At 39.3% G+C, this 22,191-nt stretch overlaps 1 protein-coding gene across 1 annotated transcript in view; it reads left to right on the forward strand.

The window, feature by feature from the left end:
• Positions 1-21,132, forward strand: part of THEMIS (thymocyte selection associated) — an 84,476-nt gene extending 63,344 nt beyond the window's left edge. Inside the window, exons 5-6 of the mRNA XM_089529483.1 lie at positions 18,745-18,883; positions 21,005-21,132. Coding sequence (XP_089385609.1) covers positions 18,745-18,883; positions 21,005-21,132 — 267 coding nt within the window. The remainder of the gene's footprint in view (positions 1-18,744; positions 18,884-21,004) is intronic.
• The last annotated feature ends 1,059 nt before the right edge of the window (positions 21,133-22,191 follow it).

The raw sequence follows: 22,191 nt of genomic DNA on the forward strand, positions 1-22,191 counted from the left end.
CTTCATTTAATATCTTTAGCTGAATATACAAGGGTCAGTGGGTATGCACTTATTGTGTGAGCAGTGATCAAGTTAAGACCTGTTGTTTAGATTGTGGGTTGACAGTCTTCAGCTCACAGGGTCTTCACTACGTAGAGAGATCTTGTAGCACCTTTGAGACTAACCGAAAGAAAGAAATTGGCAGCGTGAGCTTTCATAGACTTTAGTCTATTTCCCCAGAATACATCTGAGGAAATAGACTGAAGTCTATGAAAGTTCATGCTACCAATTTTTTCCTTTCAATTAGTCTCAAATATGCTACAAGATCTCTCTACATACTGATTGTACAGACTAACACGGCCATATCTTTGAAGGTCTTCACTAGGGTCTCACGATTCCCTAACTTCAGCCTGGGATGGAAGACATAGTCTTATACTCTTAGAACTGATTAATTCTATCCAGTTCCAGGACTGAATGAAAATCACAGTCATTCGGTACAATCACTCAGTCTTGATTAGTCAAATCCACTCTTCATTTTTCATCTTGGCCCTATAACTGCTGCTGGGGTGAGGGCATTTTGTTGCAGCTGTTGTCCATCCATATTCATTGCTGCACTGCTGCTTCAAACTCAGTTTGCAGTAATTCCAAGTAAACTCAGTGTAAAGAGGGAAAAGTGAGAAGTGGAAATAGAAACTGAGAAATTTTTAAAGCAGCTGAAAAAGTGGGACAACAGAGGATCAAGTGGGACTGTCCCTGCTGAATCAGGACAGTTGTAGGGTATGTACGTTCCAGTTGAAGTGGTAACATGTCCCTAGCAGGGCAAAGAACAGCTGGCAGGGAGATGCAATCTTCTTTGGGGAAATGGTTCTAGGGGAAATAGTTAAACTGCCCCTCAGCAAGGAAGACAAGTGATGTGTTTCTGATCTGCTTTTCTCCTAAGGTAGCTATTTTCTAAAACTCAAAGATTTCCCTCCAGAAATAGCCACCATCCTTTCAAAATTCATGGTTCATGAATTGATTCAGATGGCTAGAATGTTCAGAAGACATTCTCTCAAACCTGTGGAATACAAAGATATTAGCTGGAATGACCATTCATTTTTTCCCTATTGAGGTTTTCTCATGCTAAAATAATATAGCGGAAATTAGCACTATGGTACATGAGTTCAGAATCATGTAGAATCACTGAAGGATATGACAGTAGGTCATACTCCCCATGCTTCTGGGTAATAGTCACAGAGGGAAAGGCATCAGTAGCATCAGTAACTGATGTGAATGACAGTTTGCAAATTTTCCCTTGGGAGACATGTGGTAATTCTTCCACTTCCACATTACCCTAGAATGACTCTCAGGAAGAAGTGGCACAGCTTACTCTTACTTTCTGAATCATTGTTTCTCAATTGCATACAGCTGCTGCATATGAGCTAGCGATAAAGGTAGAGCTTCCTAGTAATGTATAAAAGTGTAGAGGTAGGCAACCTGCAGCCTTCAGGCCACATGCCTACACAAACACACAGAAATGCACAGTGTTCTTTCCTCAGTAACAACTATGAGACAAATTGTTCTTATGGTTGAAAAGATTGCTATAAGACAACTCCACAAAAGTGAGATCTAGTTCCTGAAGGGCAAAATAAGCATGTGTTTCACCGCTCAAATGTTGTATTATTAAGATGTTGTGGATATTTTTTTCCTTACACACCTAGTTGTAAACACTTATTTTCTACAGTTCCATAATGCACATTTTTAGCTAAATCAAGTGAAATTCTCAGTGACATTTAAGAATGAAGATTCCACCACCTCTTTTTTTTGTTATATAGAATGATTGGCATCCTGTGCAATATTTATGAAGTTGTAATACTAGATGCTGTATGCTGTATTTCAGAGGAAGAAACTTGCAAACTGCCACTGAGTATTCCTTGCCTATGAAAACCCTATGAAATTCACATGGTCGCCATAAATCGGTGAATGACCTAAAGGCACATACATACAAAAACACACACATCAGACTTACAACAGTGTAAATACTGGAATTTACATTTATGGGTTTTTTAAATTAAAATTTTATTAATACATTCTAAAACAAAACATGACAACAAACAATACACCAAATCAACAATAAATACAGGCAATAACCCAGGAAAGGCCCTGAAAGTTATAGATAAAAGGTGTGTTCAGGGATCCTGAAAGACATATTTCCATTTATATGATGGCAAATGCACCCTAAAAACCAGGCAGCTGCACCAACAAAAGGAGTTTTGAAGTGCAAGAAAGCCAAGCACTGAACAAGCAAGCATCCATCCTCCCCCTTCAGTGAGGTGTAGTGGAAAAAGCAGTTGTGGCAGGATACCTGTAGCTGCTTTTTACCATGTCTTGCTGGCAGGAGGGATTTGAATGCATCATTGTTCAGTGTGCCACTCTGCAGAGTCTTGAAACTGCTTTAGATAGTCCAGCTCCTTGGCTTTTAAGGTGGCTTTGGAATGGTCAAACTGTTAGACATAGCTATAATGATAGAGCTCTGTCATCATAACTGAATTTGGTGATGCAGGATCATGGCCTATATATTAAAATTTGCACTGACAAAGCAAATGATTTGGTTTGTGTATGGATTGTGACTTGTGTCCATTTGAGGGTTAAACTACACTCTCTGTTGGCCCTATGTAGTAGGAGGAATGTTGATGGGGATGGGGGTGTTTGTGTAATTTTTTGCCCAATCCAAATTGGTAGGCTATTACTTTTGTCCAGTGGGGAGTTAATTGAAAAGTTCAGTGTCTTCGGTGTATGAAACCTAGATGTCCACAGGGACAGGGCTGGTTCCAGATGAGGCTTTTATCTCAAGGTAATCCACAAGAAAAAAAAAAAAGAGGGGGGGGGAGATATATTGCCAAGTGCTCTGTGGATAGTCTTTATTCTTATTAATTTTTATTTACTTTGAAACAAGCTTAACACATTTCTGCCTATGTAAGGCCTTCTTCAGGGTCAATATATAACCTTCTTCAGGGTCAATTTATGGAACTAGCAGCAAAAATTTCTGGAGCTGAAAATCTCATTCAAATTCTGGAATGACAAAACTTGGAGATATGTCTCCCCAACTTTTTTCTTGTGGATTCCATTGTCTGCTCTGCAGTATTTGTCTCTTCGTTTTGTGCCAGAACCCTATCTTATTCACTGAATTTTCTAAGGACTTCAGACAATATTCCCCAATCATAAACTTCAGACAATATCTACCATTACAGGGTGACCACCACACATCCCCTTTTTCCTGGAAATGTCCTACATTTCAACCTTCTGTCCAGGAGAAATTTCAAAATGTCCTTCATTTTGAGCATGACTAAGAAGCATGTATTTACATGTATTTAGTGTTTTAAACTTTTATTTTGTAATGTCCTATATTATCTTGAATGTCCTATATTTTGCAGTGTCATGTTCTCCTTTGTGGTTATGATATCTGGTCACCCTGACCACACATAGTCTTCAGAAACTTTCTACCACTCATAACCTTTTCATGATTTTCCAACACTCCCTCTATTTTTTATTCTTATTCTTACTCTGGAAAACCCATGAAGGAAACAAAGACAGAATAGTTTCACTACACCTTCCAATTGCTAGTGCAGGGTACTTTCGCTCTAGAAATATCAATGGAATTTGACTGTGTCTTCAGGTGAAGTTGTAATTTATAGGGAAAAAAGGCAGTTTCATTAAATAGCAATAGCAAGTACATTTCTATACCGCTTATCAGTGCACTTAAGCACTCCCTAAGCGGTTTACAAATTGTAAGCTAATTGCCCCCAACAATCTGGTACTCATTTTAGCAACCTCGGAAGGATGTAAGCCTGAGTCTAGCTTGAGCCCTTTCACTGGTATTGAACTCGCAACCTTATGGTTTTGAATGAGTGGCTGCAGTACAGGCATTTAACCACTGCGCCACCAGGGCTTCTTAAAGGGAACTAAGGCCCAGTACAAACTGCTGCCTTGCGGCAGCCTGGCACCTAAATTAGAGCTGGGGAGCGCGGAGTGTCTGCACGCTACATGCTTTCCCAGCGCCATTTTGGCATGCATGCATTTAGATCGCTTGTGCGCCGATGATGTGCCTCATGCGCTGCCTCTAAATGAAACAGTGTATGAAGGACAGTGCAGCACTGCTCCAAGGTACTAATGGCATCTTGGAAGTGGGGCGGAAAGGAGCTGCATTTTTCAGCTCCTTTTTAGAGCGGATTGTTGCCGCACCCGTGTGGTTGCTGAGGCTACATCCGGGGCAGAAAGTGGCGGCATCTCAGCGTTCCTTTCTGCCCATCCGTATTGGGCCTAAGTTACCACTTCCCATTAAAATAAAATAAGTCAGGCACTGGATTATCTTTGTGAGTTAATCAGTGCCATTTCTCTTTACAAGTACAGCAAGGAAGAGTGGTTACAAAAATGTAAAACATGGTGCAGTTATGTATCCGTCAGCCAGAGAAATGTGCAATAAAACATGTAGGACATGTTTCTCAATATCAAAGAAAAACATGCTCAAGTAGCTTGAGTGATTCTACTTACTATTTGCTCTTTGTATTAGAAGAAGAAAAAGATAGGCAACTATACAAAGAAAAATTTAGGGTATAAAAGCCTGGAAACAGAGAGACTATTTAGCTTATTTTCTCTTACTTTATTCTTACTTTGCTCTACCAAAGACCTGAAAATGATTGACACTAACTTTCTAACAGCTCATCAATTCACTTTGATCTGCAAGTATAAAGGAACTTGAATGGTGTGTCCTTCTAAATTTCTAATGTGATAAGGGAGATTGTCATTTGAGTTTGAAGCATGATGCTTAGCCACCCACCCTCTATCACCAATGAAGAAAGAAATAATTCATGGACTTACTTTATGTGTAATGGTTCTGTCTAGATGAAACATCACACATGCAGACAATCATTTGATAATCACTTGCAGTTCTTCTCCAAATAAATAAAACAACAATTTTTATAACTCTGCTGGAGACTTCTTTCATTGTTTGTTGGCTTAGCTAAAGGCTTCTTTTCTCCTTCTTTTCTTTTGGTCACGAAGGATGTTCCCATTGTTCACAACACAGGAGAAAGGAGTCCTTTCTGTAACAGTGAGATCTCCATCTAGAGGAAGGTTGTACAACTGTCAGAGGGTAGACTCCAGGAGCCATGGAGGAGCTTGCTCCACTTTGCAATGCCCCTCTAAGTCTAAATTTTGACCAAAATGCTCTCAATATTTCCAGTGAGCCTAAAAGACTATTTTTGGCACCCCAAGCCATTTTAGACCCAGGAGAGCCCTTGTTTCAAAGTGATGAGAAGATCAATTTCTGGGTCATGTCCTGTTAGGAGAAAAAAATCTTTCCTGGGCCAAAACTGCCCTGCCTCTCAACCAAAGACCTATAATGTAATAGGGGATATTGGAACAAAATATTTTTTTCCATTTCCCGCCCCATACACTCTGCCCTGTACAGTGAGATCCTCTTGGGAGCACTCACTTCAGCCAGCCAGAACTAGGCTGGCAACTGTTATTCAGAAGACATTTTCTTCAGCTTCCCCTAGCTGAATGACCTGCTGAAAGAGATTTGACAGATGGATATGCTGTCCAAGTTTAAAACAGCACTAGAAATCAGTTTCTTCTAGCAGGCTTAGCCAAATGATTTTTAAATTATGTATGTTAAAGTTTATATTGGTTGCTTTTAATATGTATCAGTTTTATATGTTCTTTTCACAGTTTTATATGCTTTATAAACTATGGTATGTGTTTAATTTGTAGTTGTTCTGCCTTGATCCATAGAGAGTAGAGAGAGCAGGGAGAGGCAGGCACAAAATACTAATACTACTAATAATAGTTGTAATTATGGATGAATGGGTTTTCTGTCTTTTACCAAGAAAATTAAGTTTATTCTCATGCTGGACTACTCTATGTGCATCTGAGGAAAAAGCACATTCCTTTGGACTTGAGCAATTAGATACTGGGTTAACTAACTCCTTGCTAATCAAAGCCACTTTCCTTTGATCATGTATGTTTAAAATCCCTTTGATAACCACAAGGACACTATGCATTTGGTCTGTGATATGCAGAGTAGTTTCTCACAGGCCAAAAGTAAGAGTTGTCAGATAAGGTCAAATCAGCCTCCCAGAGTTCCATGCTTAGCCAGGAGCTAAAATGGGGAACTTGAAGAATGAAACTAATTGGGCAAATTATAGCACCATCACAATTGTATTCTTGTACTATTGTAAATATCACTCAATTATGAAGGGAGGGGGTATGTTATACTTTAGAGTGTAAAGGACAAACTATTTTCTTGTTTATATGTACTTTTGATTTTATTTTGTTCTTTTCTTATAAGATTGCACAAAAATGTAAACAAAAATGAAAGAAATAAAAAAGGGTTCAATCAAAAACTTAAAACTACTTGAGGGGATATAAACATTATAAAATAAGCAGCCCTTCCATAAGAACTGTGCAGATACATTTTCTGAATGTTTTTGGCTTTTCATTTAACAATGAGATAAAAAAAAAGAACTCACAGAAGTTCAGCTGGATTTATTTAGTTTTCTGGGCCTACAAACTAAACTTATCAAGATAAGAAATCTTAACATTAGTATTCTTTTTCTGTTAAATTTTAAAGAAGTACAGCAAAGAAAATTTAGCCGTATGGTTTATCTGAAACCTTTATGCTTCATCCCTAATAAAGTGATCTTGCTTTATTGAGCTTGTTTCTTGTTCTATCAATTTTTCTTATCAGAATACAGATCCCAGTCCAAGATATAAATAATTGAGGGGAAATCCCAAGGAAATAATAATAAAAAAATTCATGAACTACATTGGAACCTATTGCTTCTGTGAATATGTGGCTGCTACTGTTTTTAGTTTTAGTATTACCAGAAGTTGTCAACAGTGTGCAGGTGACTGAAACAGGCATCACTTTCCTGCTCCTGCCTCTTATCTCAGGGATTGAAGGTTCTTTGCCATTTTCAGCTCATCTGTCTCTGTCTGGAGTCTAGTTCATCTTTTGGTCACTTGAGCTTCCAGCTCTTGAATGGCAGTATAGTCCAAATAGACAGACTAGCATCACCACTCCTCTTGAGAATTTCTTAAGCACTGGCATTTCAGGAAATTTATATTGGCAGATTAATCAGGTAGTTTTATATCTTATATTTTATTTATACTCAAGCACAATCAAGTTATACATTCATACAACCTTTGGAAGGATCACTAAATCATATAGGCATTGCCAGTTTAGGTACATTGCTTCTATAGTAGCACAGTTGTGTCTAGAGTGTGAATCTGTTTGTGGACTGGACTTATGTTGATTATGGGATGGAAATTTTTGACAATTTGGTGGAACTTTATAGGTGTCTCTCTTCCATTTGTCCAGTTAATGAAGGAAGGTATCAGTGACTCTCAGATAAAGAATAAGATAAGCTTTGGGGGACAGGAACAAAGAAATGTTGTTCCAAGACAATCATGATGATATTGGCACCCTGGGGCCATGCACTTTCCCATGGCAGTGCCATCTGTTAGTTAGCAACTTTAGTATGTAATAGAGATGATTTATTGGCCACCAGTTTTGCATTACGATGTATGTCCTGGCTCAAAAGTACAATACCTTTGATACCAACCTTGATTGTTGGGCCGTTCCTACCCCCCCATTTTCTTTCCTCTGTATTGTTTTTCACATATCTTCTCTAATCAAAGTTAATTCAGTATCTTCCTACCTTCCTCCCTCCACCACAGCTTCCCACTTCAGCCCAGTTATTGTAGTTTCTGCATACAAACAGCACAGTCATCAGCAAGGCATAAGAAGCTATAACACACAAATTCTATATTTTTATGTAATATTTAGTGATAAGCGATTTCTTCTCTTTTCCTTATTATCCTTTCTACTCAGATAGGATTAGGGTTGATTATTTCTTTCTTGTATTATTTATTTGTTATTTCATCTACCATCGCCCAGAGATAAACTTGAATCTACTTAACAATTTAGTCCTGCTGTTATGCAGACCCACATATTTTCATGTCTTCAGCAGAGGAAGAGGAGGAGGGAGGAAAAAACCTCACTTAGATTGGATCTTTTTATGACAACTCTTTGCCTGCAGTGAATTTTTACTCTGAGTTATGGACCGTTGAAATGAAGAGTTTAAAGTGAAATATCTTAGCTGTGCTAATTTTCAAATATAGAGTATAAAACAGGAAAGAGAGACATCTAGTGGTTTCTTTTGCATTGCCACAAAGGCAATGTCTTCTAACAAAGAAAAAGTAAAATAGTCCCTCCATCTGTTTATCTTTACATATGGTAAAGTAAACCATTTAGATCTGTGGGGGTTTTTTTAATTAAGAGAAAGGTGTAATTTATAGTTTAGTTGTGCTTAAATTCTGCTGTAAACAGAGTGCACCAAAGTCTTATTTGTGCACATGTGGGAATTACAGTTACCTTAAAAAAAATTATAATAAAGTACCAGCTATAAAACAAGTTAAAATATACAGCTTCAAAAACACACACAGCAGAAGTTGAAAGGGAATATCAAAAAGAACAAATCTCTACAGAACACAATAAGAGGTCATCTAGAATATATACTGCAGGTCATAAGAAACCGGAGCAAATATAATAGCCACACTGCCACATGAATAAAAGGAAAAGGCCTCTTATGGATTGGTGGCTTGTTAAAGAATAGAAAGCAGAGAGTAAGAATTAGGGGTGTAATTCTTAACTAATGTTCTTCTCAAGGAAAGCAACAAATAATTTTAGCAATTTTCTTTCTGCTGCAAGAAAGTCTTCAAAAATTGTGCAGTTTTCATATTATTTGCAATATGGATCTTACTCTGCACAAAGGTCACATGTGGGGGGTTTTTCTGCAGGAAACATCATTTTCTGTTATTTTCTGTGCTGTTCCCTGAGCAGGAAACAGTATTTTCTATGCAAAACAACCACGTGCAGATTTTGTGCAGATTGAGTCCTGAACTGTGAGGGTTCTTGTCTATCCAGGATTTTTTGCACCAGTTTTCATACAGCCATGTTTTTTCAAATATCTTTAAATATTTTCAAAATTTCTTTCCATACCTAGTAGGTCAATATTTATGATGGAGTGATGTAAACAGTGATGTACTCCATGGATCTGTATTTCAGTCACTGATTTTCTAACTTATTTGTCTATGATCTGGAGTTAGCATTGAGTGGTAAAATGGCCATGTTTGCTAATCACACAAAATTAATCAAGGTAATTTAAACAAATCAACAAACAAGGTTGCAAAGAACTTACTCCAAACTGGGGACATTGTAAACATCTGAACATGCCCTAATATATTTATTAGAGAACTAACAGGAATGTAATAAATTCAGTATTAGTGTTTTATCAATTGTATTTGTATTACTGTATAATTTTATTGATGTAATCCTGCCTCAATCCTTGGGAGAGGCTGGAAATAATAATAAACATCATTATTATTATTATTATTATTATTATTATTATTATTATTATATCAGCCATAGTTTGATTTAACATTAGGGACTAGCAGGAACAGACATGGGTACAATGGCAAACATAACATCAGAATAGGTAGTGTGAATGAAACACAGACCCAGCCACATGGGAAGGCGTGGGGATGGGGATACTTGCTGGAACAGCAGTGCCGCCATCACTACTCTGCATTTTTTATAGAAACTGAAGCCAAAGGATGTGTTCTGCTGTATCAAACAAAGACTGGAATCTCCCTTTCATAGCCTGGGTAATCCTAAATACCCCTTCTTGACCTCTCATTCCTGGGGACTCCAGATCTTGTCTAGGTTTTGTGAAGTCCATGAAACACCATTGATCAAAATCAACTGCTTTCATCACCTGAATATAAAAACACGCTCTCCATTTTGGAAACCTTCTCAATTTCTGTTGAGGGGCAATCAGGCTTTTGGTTTCTCACATAATCTTTCTGGATTGAAGTCGGTTTAAATGTATAAATAGTACCCTAAAGCATATCCTTTTTTTTTTAGTTTGCCCCCCCCCCCCCCCCCGGGCCAGCTTCTCCAGTGACTCTTGTCCTCATGCTTCAGTCTGAGTCACCATTCCTTTGTTCATTCCTGTATTCATTCCTAAACCGGTATACTCAAGCCTCACTTTCCTGCTTTTTGTGGATCAGTACATACACTCCCTTGTCCAACCCTCAAAGTTCACTAGCCTTTTTCATTTTTCTATATCCGATTAGCTGTGTGAGAGAGCAAGGTACTCTAGAAAGTGTGTTCTTTTATGTTTCTTCTAAGAAAAGTTCATGTTATTCCCCATGCCTGGAGTCTCTATCAGTTATTACTGATATAGATGGTGCTCAGTTCTTGCATATGTTACCCCCTCTCAAAAACTCAAGATAGATGTTTCCCTAATTAATTAAATATAGATTACAACTGTCAGTGGAGGCTCTACAAACCCCATACATTTAGGTTAACAGAATGTACACTAAAATGAGAAGTGAATTTCAGGGTAAATAACTGTAAAACAATGCACACAGGGATACCCCCCCACATATCCCCACACACACATTTTCCTGATGCAGTCTGAACTGTTGTGATTTGAAAAGAAAGGGAACTTGTGGTTGGGGTAGATAATTTAAGGCAAATATTGACACATATTGTATTGTAGCTGCTATGGAGAAACAAAGTAAACTCCATGTTCAAAATAGAAAAGGACATGTTTATTGCATATTCTGATGCCTTACAAGTGTGTATATTTCTGTATCTTCTTCAAGACTATATTCCTAGTCTGCTAATTAAAATATGTCACATCAGACTTCCTATTTGCCACAATCAAAATGCTCTTTCATTTCCATCCCTGCCTCAGCATGCCCTGACTAGGCTTGCTGAAGTCTTCACAAATTAAAAAGTAAGAGGTGTACACTGCAGCACATCATTTTCTTTTTGGACTAATGTGGCTCTGGTGTGTTGTCACAACATGGTTGCTTTCTATGAGATTATTACCTTGGACTTTTGTTGAACCTTCTCCTTATGCATGACTAATAGGTGCTTGACACTGAAAATATTCGTGTACATTTTATTGCACCTTCCAGGGTCTTCAGCAAAATAAAACTAAAGTACTACTGCTGTCTTGTATGTTAATAAGCCTGCATGAAGATTTCTTTTATTGTCAATGGCCACATTGACGACTTTTACTTACCTATAATTTCATTTTCACACTGCCCAATGGACTAGAAAATGAAGGCTTGATGTCCTAGGTCGGAAGCTGCACATTGTAGGGGAGAGTTTAAAATTCCTGGTCACAAAAACTATGGATCCTGTCAGTGCATATAATGTTAATGTTATATAGTGCTCTTTCAAATTATTATCCTAGTGTATGCAATATAACCTGGCTTGTTGACAAGTTAAGCCATTGTGGCATAAATTGAAGGCCATAGAGGCATAAATTGAGGAACAATCAAAAGTTAATTTTTTTCAGAGTGAAACAAGTCAATCTTGTCTTGCTGTTGCCTTATTCATATTCTCAACCCTTTCTACCACTATATTTTAAAGACATGTTGACATCAGTTATAACTGTCATGCAGATAGGCTATATTTCAGAGGATGGAACTGGCAAAAAAACACCTCTGAGTATTCCTTGCCTAAGTAAAGCCCATGAATTTCATTAGGTTGCCACCAGCTGGCAGGCAACTTGAAAGCACATACCCACACAGAGAGACATCATAATAAACAGATGCTTTCGGCAAAATCATAGCAGCTAAGTAAGCTTTTTTAATTCTTTAATTAAAAACATGTATAACTTTTCTTCTTTCATGATTACACTTATTTTAAGGCAGCTATAACAAGCATCTGCCTCTGGTTCAAATGCAGCCCATGGCTAGCAATCTCTTTCTGCTGTTTTCTACAATCACTGAAGAAAGAATAAGAAGATATTAAAAGCCTGGGAATTTGTGGCATAGTGTTGAGTTATAGTCTACAGAAGAGGTAGCTGTTGCATTGAGCTATGCTTTGAGCATGCATGTATTTTGAGGTGTGCTTTGAAAATACCCAAATAAGGGGCAGTACATACAACCCCTAAGGGGCAGTGGGACGCTGCCCCTTTCCTAGCTGGATCAGGGCTGTGACAACCTCATTCCATGGCCCTGATCCAGCCTTTCAAGGCAGCTATATAGTGCTCCTTCAGAGTGGTGCACAGCATCAGGGCGCCCTGGGGGGCAGAGTCGGGCATGAATTGTGAGGACTCTACACCCCAGTTCCACCCCAATGCTGGCTTTAATGGCCAGTGTGTACAGGGCCCTTAGTAAGAATTACATCTGATACTGCCCACTTTGCTTTGCCTTCCTCCCTGTCTTTAGTTTCAAGGAACTATTCCGAGAAACCACCCTATCAACCTTTTAAAGTTGGAATTCATCCCCTTGTTTGTAAAAGGTTCCATGCCCCTTTTTTAAGGGACTGTAGCATATAATAGAACAATAAGATGTTTCTTTTCATATATGAATGTTCAGATGTGTATGTGGTATACGAACTGTATAGGCCAGCGTGTCAATTGTGCTATCCATGTGGTACATGCAGTCTTTTGGGTGGGTTTGAAATACGGCTCTTTGGACCTTCATTGGCTCCCCCCAGTTCAGCACTTCAAATTTTGGGTGCCAGGTTTTGAAACAGAAAAAGACCCCTCCAAACATTAAAATACTCCACAGGTTTGCTTTCTTCAACATGGGAAGGACACCCCAGAACAGAAAGAACCCACTTTCCAGACCATGGAATACATTTCCTCAGAGGGTGCTGGAGTCTCCTTCTTTACAGGTTTTTAAACAGATGCTGTATGGCCATTTGCCAGGGGTCTGTGGTTCCTGCATGGCAGCAGTTGAACTGGATGGCCCTTGTGGTCTCTTCCAACTCTATGATTCTACGCTTTCAGACAGCCCTAAAATGTCAGTTGCCACTATGTGGTGCAGGTCATCATAGTTCCAAAATCTGGATCATATACGATATGACCTTATGATAGATATAGACCTGAGAAGTCTGTAAATTCTTTTAGTCACGTTTATGTCTGACTCATCAGAAATATGTATTTTTGTTAAGAGAATGGCCATACCACTGGTGTGTTCCAGCAGTATTTGAGGTGTTCCACTGAGATGTCTGGCATGGCAGTGGCCATCTGGTCTTCCAGTTGTATAGCAAAGCATTTGTTGAATCATACAGTCCCTCAGTCAAGTTGTCAGACTCAGGTTTTCCCCATTTCTCTAGATTCTGACCACTACCTTGATTTTGCTCTATGATTGTTTGAAACATTTGGTAACAAAAATAATACGCAAAACTATACCCATTAAACATCTCTCCTACCATTTCTAATCAGGATCTGTAGGTTTTTGTTTTTTGTTTTTCACATTGCTACTACAAAGCATGCTCCTTTCAAACAGTGATCATGTGTTGGTGTATCAGCAGTCTTGGAAGGTGGCTATGGCTGCTATCTGTGTGCATTTTCTATAGAAAAGACTCTTGGGAGGACATGTAGCTGGCATTTCATGGTAAAGATCCCTGTCTGAAACCAATGCAACAGCCATTATAATGGATACTGGCTGTTTATATGCAACAGCCTAATGGGTACTGGCTACCCTGATAATGGGTGCCAGTTAATGAGAAGATCTCTGTAGTTGTTCTCTTGAGTTTCTGAAAACTCCAGAAAGCTCTTCAACATCTCTTTAAAAACTGCCATTAAAGGTTTATGATCTGTATCTTGTAGCATGGATAACGATAATAAATGTACTTCAAAAGTGGTAGTGCAATGTCCAGTACTGATTATTTCAATAAATGGGCCATTCTCTTCACTAGAGTAGTTTGTAGCCATATAACAATGTAACATTCCTCTCTGGGATTGTGCAACTTCATCAAACTATTCAACATCCATCTCCTTCCTTACTTTTCTGCAAAATGGTATAGTGGTTGTTATACTTTCCCCCCACAAAGCTCATTCCTTATTCTTCTATATACAACTATTTTTATAATTTTCTGTCATTTACAGATATTAGTTTGCTGGACTCTTCTAAATATTCTAATTAAAACCCAGTAAATATGCATTATATTGTTGGTTTAATGGTTACAAGTAACCTTGTACATAAGTACTAATTCAACTCCCAGTTCATCAAATGTAGTAACATAGATATGTATGGGTGAGTTTGTACTGGACACTTTGTCAGATGAAATGTAGTATTTCAATTAATTGGCATAAAGTGTTGGAACCCGTTGCTGCAATAATCCTTTCATTAACTTCCTTATGGTTTCAGCAAGCCTGGGATGTGCTACATAAGGTGTATTCAGACAAAATGCCTAGCCATTGCTTAGTGTTACAATAAATAACCTAACTTCCCCAAGGCTCATACATTACCCTTTTCCTCCTCCTGTTTGGCTACAGTCATGAGATATGAAGGATTTGCTTTCATTTTCCAGTTAACCAGACTTAGTAGATTAGCCAAACCTGGGCAAACCTTTCAAACTCTGAATGCCATGTGGAAAAGCACTATCTTTGCAGCCTGTCAGATGCTTAAAAGAGGTGGTGTCAGCCTAACTTCTTTGGGTAGGGAGTTCCACAGCCAAGGTGCTGATACAGAGAAAGCCCCAATATGTGTACCCACCAACCAAATGTCATGAGGTGTTGAGAAATGCCACAGGGCCCCCTCTGAAGATCTCAACTGGCAGGTTCATAGAGGAGCAAGAGGTCTTTCAGATATCCTGGTTCCGAGTCATGGAAGACTTTGTAGGTCAACACCAGCACGTTGAATTGAGCTCGGAAGAAAATTGGAAGCCTGTGTACTTCTTGCACAATTGGTATTATATGCCATCTAAAATGTATACCTGACACTGGTCTGGCTGCTATATTATGCACTAGCTCCATCTTCTGAACATTTTTCAAGGGAAGTGTCATGTAGAGCACATTATTGAGAGGCAACTAAGGCATGAACGACTGTGGCCAGACCTGTCTTCCCCAAGAAAGGATGCAGCTGGTGCACCAGCAACCTGGCTTTCCAGGAGGTTCTGGGCCCAAGACCATCTCCAAGCTACAAACCTGATCTTTCAAAGGCAGACCAACCCAATCCAGAACAGGCTCCAAACCCAATCCTAGATTAGTTTCTTCTGACCACCTGGACTTCTTCTTGTCTGGATTAAACAAACAGAAATAATACTTGCATTAATAACTGAAAATCTTTAGTAAGTGTGCAAGAAGTGGCACATTGATGACATTTGTTAAAATCAGTTGAAATGGGTGATGAAGGGGCCTCATGGGCCAAAAGGTCTGTGTTCCTCCTTACCTCATGTCATCCTGTTTAGACAATGCAGGCCAAAACCCCAGGGCCAGGATCGGGCACAATCCTGGTTGACCAGATCCAGATCCAATGGATTTGACTGGATCCTGGAGTAAACAGCACTTATTCCAGGTCAATTTTACTCTGGTTTACTATGAAGTTTCCTAGAAAGTCCTCAGCAAATCCTGGGTGTTCAAATGGCCCCCAGATGCTCCTTATTTTTCTGTGATGTTGCTCCTACTGAAAAGCCCCTTTGCCATGTCTGATGCAGAAACGGGGCACTTGGCCACATGGGTGTGGCCAGGCACATTGTATCTGCATCAGATACGGTGATGGGGGGGGGGTATTCTTAGTAGGAGTGATGGTACAGAAAGGTAAGGAATGTATGCCAGTCCCAGATCCCTGGGTCAGCATGGGGATGGGCATATCAACACCTCCCTGTTCCTGTGCTGGCCCGGAGACCAACCCAACTGAGTACCTAGGTCAGAATAGCATAGGGTCAACTTGTGCTATACTGGCCCATCTGTTCAAAGCCAAAGACATCTAGAATCATAAAGTTCAAAGAGACCCCTTAGCCAAACCCTATTTCATGTCACTAGTGTCCCAAAAGTGATCATGTGTTGGTGTATCAGCAGTCTTGGAAGGTGGTTATGATAATCTGGGGTTGGTGCAGTCAATTGGAGATGACTTTTCATTCTTACAGGATGAAATCTAAATAAAAAGTAGGACAGTTTAATAATAAATAATAATTATGAAATTATTTCTGCATCTTGCTGGTAGTATGTGTACCACCAATTAGGAACTACTATTTTAGTCCCTAGCAAAATGTACTGTCTCCCATTGGCTGCCGTCCTGTCTGTCTGTCTGTCTGTCTGTCTGTCTGTCTGTCTGTCTGTCTGTCTGCAGGTGCATCTAAACTGTCGAAATAATGCAGTTTGACACTACTTCAAGTGCTATAGCTCTCTCCTATGAAAGCCTGGGATATGGAGTTTTTTGTTTTGTTTTTTGTTTTTTTAGAAAGTGTGCTGGTGCGTCACAAAACTACAAATACCAGGACTTTGTAGGATGGAACTATGGCAATTAAAGTGGTATCAAACTGCCTTATTTCTACAGTAGATGCATCCTGCAGCTCTCTCTCTGTTTCAGGCTTGTCACATATATGTTACTTGGGAGCTTTCCAAATGTTGTGTCTGTGCTGCTTCTGATCTTTGCTTTAACTTCTAGTAAAATTTTCTGTCTTGTTTAATGTATCATCTCTGAGTTCCTGAGCTACTCTACAGTCAACTGAAACCTTATCTTTATAGCTTTGTGTTTTGCCTTCTTCAGATTTAGTGATGCTGGAGGGGTGTAAAAAATAAAGATACAACTGTTGAGTTTAAACTGCTTTGGCACAATTCTTTAGCTTTATTTCATTGTGGAATTCTTTATTGCACTGCAGACCTGTAGGATAAATGACCAAAAATCCCAGTCGTTTTGTATTGTTCTGCATGTTTACTGCTTTCCTTCACAATCCTGTTTCAGTTTTCTTTTAATAAACTTTGCTGAGCTGGACTATCGACTTGGACTGGATTACTAACTACACTTTTCATTAATTACCCCTCTGATTATTATTAATTAAAAATACCTAAACTTTACTTTAAGTTCAGTTAACTATTTTTAAAAGTGGTTTGCTCTTCAATATTGAAATTCTAGATGTTATTTTCATTGCCTAATGCCTTTTGAAACCTCAGGTGATAAAAATTTCAAAAGCATAAAGTTTCGCCTTGACTGATAATATTATCACAGTCTTTGTACACGTTTTTCAGAGCTGAGAAATTTCCCACTTGGTATGTCTATTAAATAAAGCTTTGTTTGTAGGTTACTTAAGGACAATTCAAAATGAGAAATTGGTCACATGCTGTGTTGATGACTTGGGGAGAGGGAGTAGCCTTCTGAAAATACAAAACAAATCAAAGAGGGTAATGTTGACTTTGAAGGTTTAACTCTTGTTCTCAGTGATATAGAACAGCAATTTCCAAAAGGTGGCTCAAGCTGCTTGTGAGAAGTTTGCAGATGCATCGTAATAATATAAGTGACTAAGGAACTTTTTGGAAGATTCCCTCCACTCAGATGAAAATATACATGACCACAGCAGAATTGCAGATATAACTGGCATTTTTATCAAGTACAGTCAAGCAGACATTTGTCTCTCCATATGTTCAACAGTAAAGCAAGAGTGGGAAACTCAGTAGGTTTTAGGGGAAATTCTCTGTCCTTGTGACCTTCTGGGTGGGTGTCTCACACAGAAACCCCTTCTGTGGTTTTGTTTTTTTAAAGTACGGGGGCTTGCAAACAATTTAAAAGGAAATCTTGGGGGCTTCCAGGAGAAGCAACTCCTCCCCCTTTTCTCACCAGGAAAAGGACTGCCCAAAGATGTTATGGATTGGAAAGATAGAATGGGGCCCCATACTGTCCCAAGGCTTCCCTTCGCCAGCTTAATGTTTAGGTGGCCATGCCCACTCCAGTCAACAGAATTTTGCCATTCAGATCTATGGCATAGAAGTGGACTAAATCCAGCGTCTTATATTTACTTCCTTTTTGGTTCAATTATTATCTGAATAGAATACATTTGCACAGTGGGGTGTTGAATGTGGTGTAGAATGCCTTCTGCAGCACTTGTTTACCTCTGTGAGATATTTCATCCTCTAGAGAGACAGGGCACAAGACAGCAAAACGGAAACAGGACTTGATGGGTTGATGTTGAAGCCATGTGGGATCAGAAATGATAGATCATGAGCTCTAGTATTTAACTAAATCTTAATGTTGGCAAAAATCAGTTCTGCTTGCCTTTAATGACATTTTTATTGATTTGGCCACCACATTTTCAAGGTAACAGTACTCTGGCTTTTGTGCAATGTCCACTGGTTCTTGTGATGTGTGTGTTTGCGTTTGCACATATGTGTATGCATGTATCTGTCCCATAATTCTCCCTCTCCTTCTCTGTCTTTCTCTGTGTATTTATGCACACACATGCAGCACATAACACTTATGCATATCTGATCCTGAACATGATTTTGGATATCATGAGAAGGCAGTAAAATGCTAGTTATTTTATTGGTTTTTACTGTTGATTTTAACTGCTAGAGATGGGGAGAGCTGATAGAGGGATTTTCTGCTCTGTGTGTCAAAACAAACTTGCTGACTATGCATCCTAACCTGGGCAAATGCAACTCCATATGCTATTCTGTTCCAGGCAGCAAAATATCTTGGGTCACTCCTGGTGTGTGTGTCACATCAACCATGAGGACTTTCTTGAGCTATCAGACGTATTCTAGTGGTAAAGCTGCTTTTATGAACTCCAACACACGTGTTCTGCAAAAACATGATTTATAGTTCCCTCTGATAAGCAGAAAAGTCCTCAGTCAAATTCACCTTAAATAACCTAAAATGTAACTATTGTTCTTCCTATGTTATTTGCTGAGAAACAAGTTTTTACTAACAGTCTGCACATAAATGAATTCTCTTGTCTGGTGTCAATTTCAGAGTCTCTCTGGAGATGTTACCAAAAAATGGTTCTCAGATGAAGTTGCTCCTCCTCTGGGATTACAGATCAATTGTCAAAGTGATTTGGAACATCAGCAGCAGAAGGCGGTGTTGACGGGGGCACCTAAATTACAAAAAGGTAAGATAATGTAAACCACCTAAACTTTGTAGACATTCTATATGTTCATGAAGTAGGAATGAATATCGTGAGGGCACCAGATCCTGTCTGACCATGGAAAGCTAAGCAGAATCAAGCCTGAATAGTACAGTGGGCCCTTGGCATTCAATGGGGGTTGGTTACAGGACACAGACATCCTGTGGATAGCAAAATCTGTGGATACACACACACACACACACACACACACACACACACACACACACTGGGCTCCTGCAGAATCTTCTTTTGGTGCACTGGTGTTGGTGACCTCCCACCAAGGATTGCACAGTTTGTCTAATGCTCTGTAGGGCTCTTCAGATACACATTTTCAGTGCTACTCAGGAAAGCAGTTCATAAAAGGTTATGCACAGTCAGATTTGCAATACTCGGCTGGAAGGGCCAGAGGGAAGCTCATATTCCAGGTCATGCTGAGAAAAGGGTCAGAGCAGCCAAAGGGCGGAGGGAAGCAGTCTCAGGTGCAGAGCCAGGTAAACAGAAGTCAGGAGTCTAGAGTACCAAACAGCAGAAGTCAAAGGTAGATTTACAAACAAGGCCAGATTTTGAAAGGCAGCAGTCATGGGAGACTGAGACAAGGCAAAACATGACATATCTGTTGTACAAGTGCATTGGTTTCAACTGAATTGTTGATTGAGGTGCTGGTAATTTCTTTTAAAAAAATCATCATCATTGCTGGTTGTAAGTATACATCTTAATCCTTCTAATGTTTGTACAGAGTATCTGGTGAGCTGTTTATCAATAAATCAGCAGTCAAGTCTTATTTCCTTCACAAGAAGATGGAAATGTGAGGGATAACAGCATTTCACAATCATATTGCTCAGGGCCAAGAGGTCAGCACCTGAGCACCTGGCTGTGAATAATGCAAGATGCCTTGCTCTGGAATGTCTGTCTGCTATTGCAAAATTAGACTATGAAAAATACTTTTAAAAAATTTAGGGTCATGGGACTGTCAGCTGCACAACGCATGGCATCATGTAGCATTAGATTTCTGAGCAGTCTGGTTATTTAAACTCTGTCAAACAGGTGCGAAATGAATAGCCACAGAAAATCCCACATTCAGTTTGTTCAGTGGATGAGGGTGGCACTGTACATGAGCAGGACTTGGAAGTTATCTTTTGGATTATAGCTCCCAAAACTCCTAGGCATCATGGTCTGAAGTTTTGTTGGTGCAGGTATGTGCCTTCACGTGATCTGTTAACTTATGGTGACCCCATGAATTTCATAGGGTTTTCTTAAGTAAGAAATACTCAGGGTGGCTTGCTATTGCCTTATGCTGAAATACAGCTTACAACACTTGGTATTCCTTGGTGGTGTGCCATCCAAGTACAATTATTAATTTGCCTCAACTAGTGAGGAAACCCTAAAGAAGGGGCTTTACTTCATAACTCTATTAAGAGAGGGAGAATTGGAGAGGAACTGCAAATACCTGTGCTAAGAAGTAGGCTTGTTTAACGTTTAATAAGGTAGCAAGATTTACAATTGTTTATTTTGGAAGGGACAAAAGGATAAATTCTTTATTGTGGAAATTTCTGTTAATCATTTTCAACTATGGTATATCTTTTATTTAGAATTTTAAGTCCTGCATCAATTGTTGCAATACCACTCAGCAGAAAAGATAGAAGACACTTGAAGTGATGTCCTGCACTGGCATTTGATTTGATGCATGGAACTTTTTAGAAGTGGATATGTGTTAAATTGAATATATAATTTGTTGCATTGTTGCTAAAAATATATATTGGGACATGAATTGCAATATTCAGTTATAATTTGATGCACAGAACCTAGCAAGATTTACATTGGGTGGGGAATTCTGGGAGTTGTTGTCTAATCTGTGTCATGTCCAAGCTATGGTAGTAAATGCACCCAAGTACACACTGGTGCTCTGCTTTTGAAAGGTCCCCTGAGTTTCAAATACAGCTGGATGACTTGCTTCTTGGAAAATAGCAGTGCTCTTAGGGAGTCCCCAGAGCTAGTTGTAAGCTTCTCTAGATCATGGCTTACTCTAATAAAGTAATCTGGAGGCCCATGATGAGGCCACTCTTCTTCTCCTACTAATTGCCATTTTGTTTCCTCCTTTCTTTTCAGATGTATCAAGGAGTGTGCTTGTGAAGTACAGGGAAGACAAGAAACCAAAGGCTGGATATGACTCAGATGATAAAGATGAAAAAGCTGTTGGAAGTGTTCCCGAAATGAAAGCAACACAGCACATGTAATAATAAATTAACTCACAAAGGAAAAAGGGCAGAAAATGTGAGCGCTGTATGATTAGCTATAAATGTAAATTATAGATAATGTGCAACTTTTTTCAGACTGCAATGATATCACTGCAATTTTTAAAAATAATTATCCAGAATAGATACAGTGTGTTGACATCCATTCTTTTACTATTGATTTTAAAGAGCAGGAATCTTTTTGCAATACACAATTAATAGTGCAACGTTCCACTTTAACTGCCATGACAACTTCATCGGGATTTGCAGTTTAGGGAGAAGTATTTGGAATTCTCTGCCAGAGAGCTCTAGTGTCTCAATAAACAACAAACCCCAGGTTTCCATAGGATGCACCCATGGCAGTTAAAGTGGAATCATAGCTCTGTAAGTGTGTTCAACATAGCAAATTTTATTAATAGGGAAGAAACAGACAAGCAAGGAAAGGCCATAGCAGTTTGCTTTTGACTGACCTTAATGGAAAAGTCAAGATTATACCCCCTTCTCTTCTCTCCTCCCCCTGCCAAGTTGAATGTAAACTATTTTTGCGCTTTCATGTGAGACTGTAGCAATTAAAGTAAGCTGATGGTAAAGAGGAAAGAGGGAGGATGAGAGAAAAAATGGATCATTTAAAAAGCAGCTGAAAAAGTGGCTTCTGGCCAAACTGTGACAGTTGGAGAGTATATTCTTTTAGAAACGTGGCAGTATCTTCCACTACACCTAAGGGCAGCAGACTAATTTAGAGTATATCGGACACAAACTACTCTGTCAGTCAACAAAGGGGAATATCTGGATCCAATGGCATCACTACGGGGTGCAGGAAGGTGCAGACCACACCAGGTGACACCCCAATGGGGTGTGTCATCAGGGTGATACAACCAACACAGCTGCTGGGCAAGTGGCAGTACCTTCCATTTGGACTTTGGTACAGTTGCAGCCATGCTGGAGCCCAAACATACCTCTGGGGGTTGAAGCAGTCTACCCCCCTCACATGCACTGGGTGACACCAACCCCTGGCATGCCACTGTCTGCCTAACCTGCCACCCAAAGCCTCACACTGCCTAG

The sequence above is a fragment of the Sceloporus occidentalis genome, unplaced genomic scaffold, assembly GCF_023333645.1.
Source record: "Sceloporus occidentalis isolate IW3139 unplaced genomic scaffold, rSceOcc1.0.p SCAF_6, whole genome shotgun sequence".
NCBI lineage: Eukaryota > Metazoa > Chordata > Lepidosauria > Squamata > Phrynosomatidae > Sceloporus > Sceloporus occidentalis.